This window comes from Hypanus sabinus, unplaced genomic scaffold (genome assembly GCF_030144855.1).
Source record: "Hypanus sabinus isolate sHypSab1 unplaced genomic scaffold, sHypSab1.hap1 scaffold_2035, whole genome shotgun sequence".
NCBI lineage: Eukaryota > Metazoa > Chordata > Chondrichthyes > Myliobatiformes > Dasyatidae > Hypanus > Hypanus sabinus.
Genome location: NW_026780136.1, coordinates 1 through 3,109, shown reverse-complemented (window position 1 = coordinate 3,109; position 3,109 = coordinate 1). Strand labels below are relative to the sequence as shown.

Sequence of the window (3,109 nt, the reverse complement as noted above, 5' to 3'; positions counted from 1 at the left end):
GAGAAGAGTGACTGACGGATGAGGGTAAGGGAGGACAGGGACGGGGGGGAAGGGTCGGGAATCGAGGGACTGGCGGAGAGGGGAGAGTGAACGGGGGAAAGAGGGGAGGGAGAGGAGAGGGACAGACGGACGAGGGGGAAGAAGGAGAGAGGGACCGATGCGCGATGAGGTAAGAGAGGGACTGACCGACAGGGGGAGAGGGAGTGACACGGGGAGGGAGCTGATGGACGGGGTGACGGATCTATCACTGGAGGGGTGGGGGGGGGGGGAGTAGAGACAGGCAGATGAGAGATATCGCTGACGGTGGGTTCCTCGTTATAATCGTTCTCCTTCCCTGTCTCCTCCCAACCCACGGACGCTCTTCTCTGCCTCCCTTCCCATCACTTCTTTCCTCCCTCATCCCTGTTCTCTCCCCTTCCTTCCTCCCCCTCTCCCCTTCCTCCATCACCGACTGCCCTCTCCTTCCTCCCCTCTTTTCTTCTAACTCCCCCTACTTTTTATCCGCCCTGTCCTTTCTTTGGCCTCCTTCCTTCCCTCCCTCCCTCCACTGTTCCACTCTTCCCCCCCCCCGCCTCTTCCGTCTCCTCCACTTCTCCCCCTTTCCCATTCCGCCCCCTCCAACTCTCCTTTTTCCATTCCCCATTCCCTGTCCACCCCACCTCCCTCTCCCCCGTCCCCCACCAGGCTCGGGTAAGACCACTCTGCTCTCGATCCTCTCGGGCCGCCTCCACCCCTCCTCGGGCTCGGTCACCCTGGGCGGGCGGCCCCTGGACAAGTCGGCCCGGCGGCAGATCGGCTACGTGACCCAGGAGGACCTCTTCTTCGGCAACCTCACCCTCCGCGACACCCTCATGGTGAGGGCGGGTGGGAGGGCAGGGGTCTCTGGCGTCCCGGAACCGAGCGCTGGGCGGAATCGGCCCGGTTTCGGGCCCGAGGCGGAGATCTGGGACCCTGTCGCCCGCTCTGACCCGGGGCAGTCAGCTGCGCTGGGTGTGAGATCAACCACGATGCTCCCCTCGTCACAGGTCCACGCCTGGGCGGCTCCGATTAGACACAGTAGGAGCAGAACCCGGCCATTCGGCCCGTCCCTACACGGCTGATTTGCTATCCCGCTCTCCTGCCCTCCTCCCGTAACGTTTGTCGCCCTGACCCTATCAACCTCCTCTTTCAGTCCACCACGGATTCCACCATGAATTCCACGGATCCACCACCCTCCGGCTCAACTAATCCCTCCTCACCTCCGTTCTGAGAGGAACCCCCCTCTACTCCGAGGCTGTGCCCTCTGGTCTCAGACTCCCCCCACCGCAGGAAGCGTCCTCTCCACAGCCACTCCCTCTCGGCAGCTTTCAGACAGAACCCACCCCCCTCCAGCGAGCGCAGGCCCGGAGCCACTCCTCACCCGTTAACCCTCTCATTCCCGGAATCAATGGACAGTAGGGGGGGGGGGCAGGAGTAGGCCATTCGGCCCTTTGAGCCAGCACCGCCCTTCAGTGTGATCGTCCACAGTCAGTACCCCGTTCCTGCCCTCTCCCCATATCCCTTGACCCCGCTATCTATGAGAGCTCTATCTAACTCTTTCTTGAAAGCATCCAGAGAATTGGCCTCCACTGCCTTCTGGGGCAGAGCATTCCACAGATCCGCCACTCTCCGGGTGAAAAAGTTTTTCCTCAACTCCGTTCCGAATGGCCTGCCCCTCATTCTGAATCTCGTTTCCGTGAACCCTCTCCAATGTCAGCACGTTCTCTAAGGGGCCCCAGAACTGTTCACAACACCCACCAGTGCTTTATGAAGTCCCAACACGACACCCTCGCTTTTAAATTCTCGTCCCTTGGAAATGGATGCTGACTTCTCATTCGCCTTCCTCACCGCAGGCTCAGCCTGAAAATCAACCCTCAGCGACTCCCGTCTCCCTCTGCAGCTCTCCATTCAGAAAATGGTCAAACCCCTTCATTTCTTCTAAAAAAAAAGTGCACGGCCACGCCTTGGCCCATTTTCTTAATCCGCCCAAGTCTTTCTGTAGCCACTGCGCTTCCTCAGAGCTCCCTGCCCCTGCCCCTGCCCCTGCCCCTGCCCCTCCACCCGTCTCGGCATCGGCCGCAAACTCTTCAACTCCGTCGCCCATTGACATATAACGGAAGTGGAATCGGTCCCCGGGGAACACCGCCGGCAGCCAATCAGAAGAGGCTCCCCTTAAATCCCGCCCTTCGCCTTCGGCCAATCAGCCGCTGCTTTATCCAAGGCCAGCACCTTTCCTGCAGTACCAGGAAGTGAGAGGGGACAGGGAGGCTTGAGGGGCAAAGGGAGGAACGGGAAGTGGAGGAGGAGGGGGGGAGAGGAGAAGGGGGTGCAGGGGGCATGAGAGAGGAAGGGAAGAGTGGTTCGAGGGTCCGATGAAGGGATTGAGGAGGGGGATGGGGCGTGGAGGGGTGGTTTGAGGAAGAGGGAAGGAAGGGTCGGGGGACGAGGAGGGGGAGAGGAAGGAGGGGCAGAGAGCATGAGAGAGGAAGGGAAGAGGGGACAGATGAAGGTATAGTGGAAGGAATGGGGAGTGGAGGGGTGGTTTGAGGAACAGCAAGAGGGGGAGGAAAGGCAGGAGGACTGCAGGGCGGAAGATGGCAGAGGAGGAGGAGGTCCGGGGTGGGGTGTATTTGGGAGCAGACAGGGAGAGAGAGTGGGTGGTAGACAGGCAGTGGGAGGGAGGGGAGGAGGGCGGAGGAGTGAGAGAAGGGGTGGGGATGGAGGGAAGGGTTTGGGCTGAGAGGAGAGACACCCCCCCCCCCCCGCAAACCCGAGCCGCCTTCTCGTCCCGTGTCAGTTAGTTCCACTGGGGAGGGGGAAGTTGCCCCGGAGGGGTGAGCTCGGGCATTGACGGGAACTCCCTATCACCCCCAGTACCAGGCACACCTGAGGCTGCCCCGCACGACGAAAACGAGGGACAAGGAGAAGGTGGTCTTGGCCCTGGCCGAGGAGCTCAACATCACAAAGTGCCTCAACACCGGTGAGGGAGGGGGAGAGGTGGGAGGGGGCGATGAGATGGAGTGGGGGATGGGTGGGGAAGGGGAGTGAGAGTGCGGAGGGGGGCTGTGAGGGAACCGGGAGGGACGGGGAT

At 61.5% G+C, this 3,109-nt stretch overlaps 1 protein-coding gene across 1 annotated transcript; it reads left to right on the top strand.

Annotated features, from left to right (window-relative positions):
* Window positions 1–684: 684 nt before the first annotated feature.
* LOC132387609 (uncharacterized) lies at window positions 685–2,998 on the top strand (the record flags this gene model as incomplete). Its single annotated transcript, XM_059959982.1, has 2 exons — window positions 685–854; window positions 2,893–2,998. Coding segments are annotated over 2 exons (276 nt in total), but the record flags the coding sequence as incomplete, so codon positions are not given.
* Window positions 2,999–3,109: the final 111 nt, after the last annotated feature.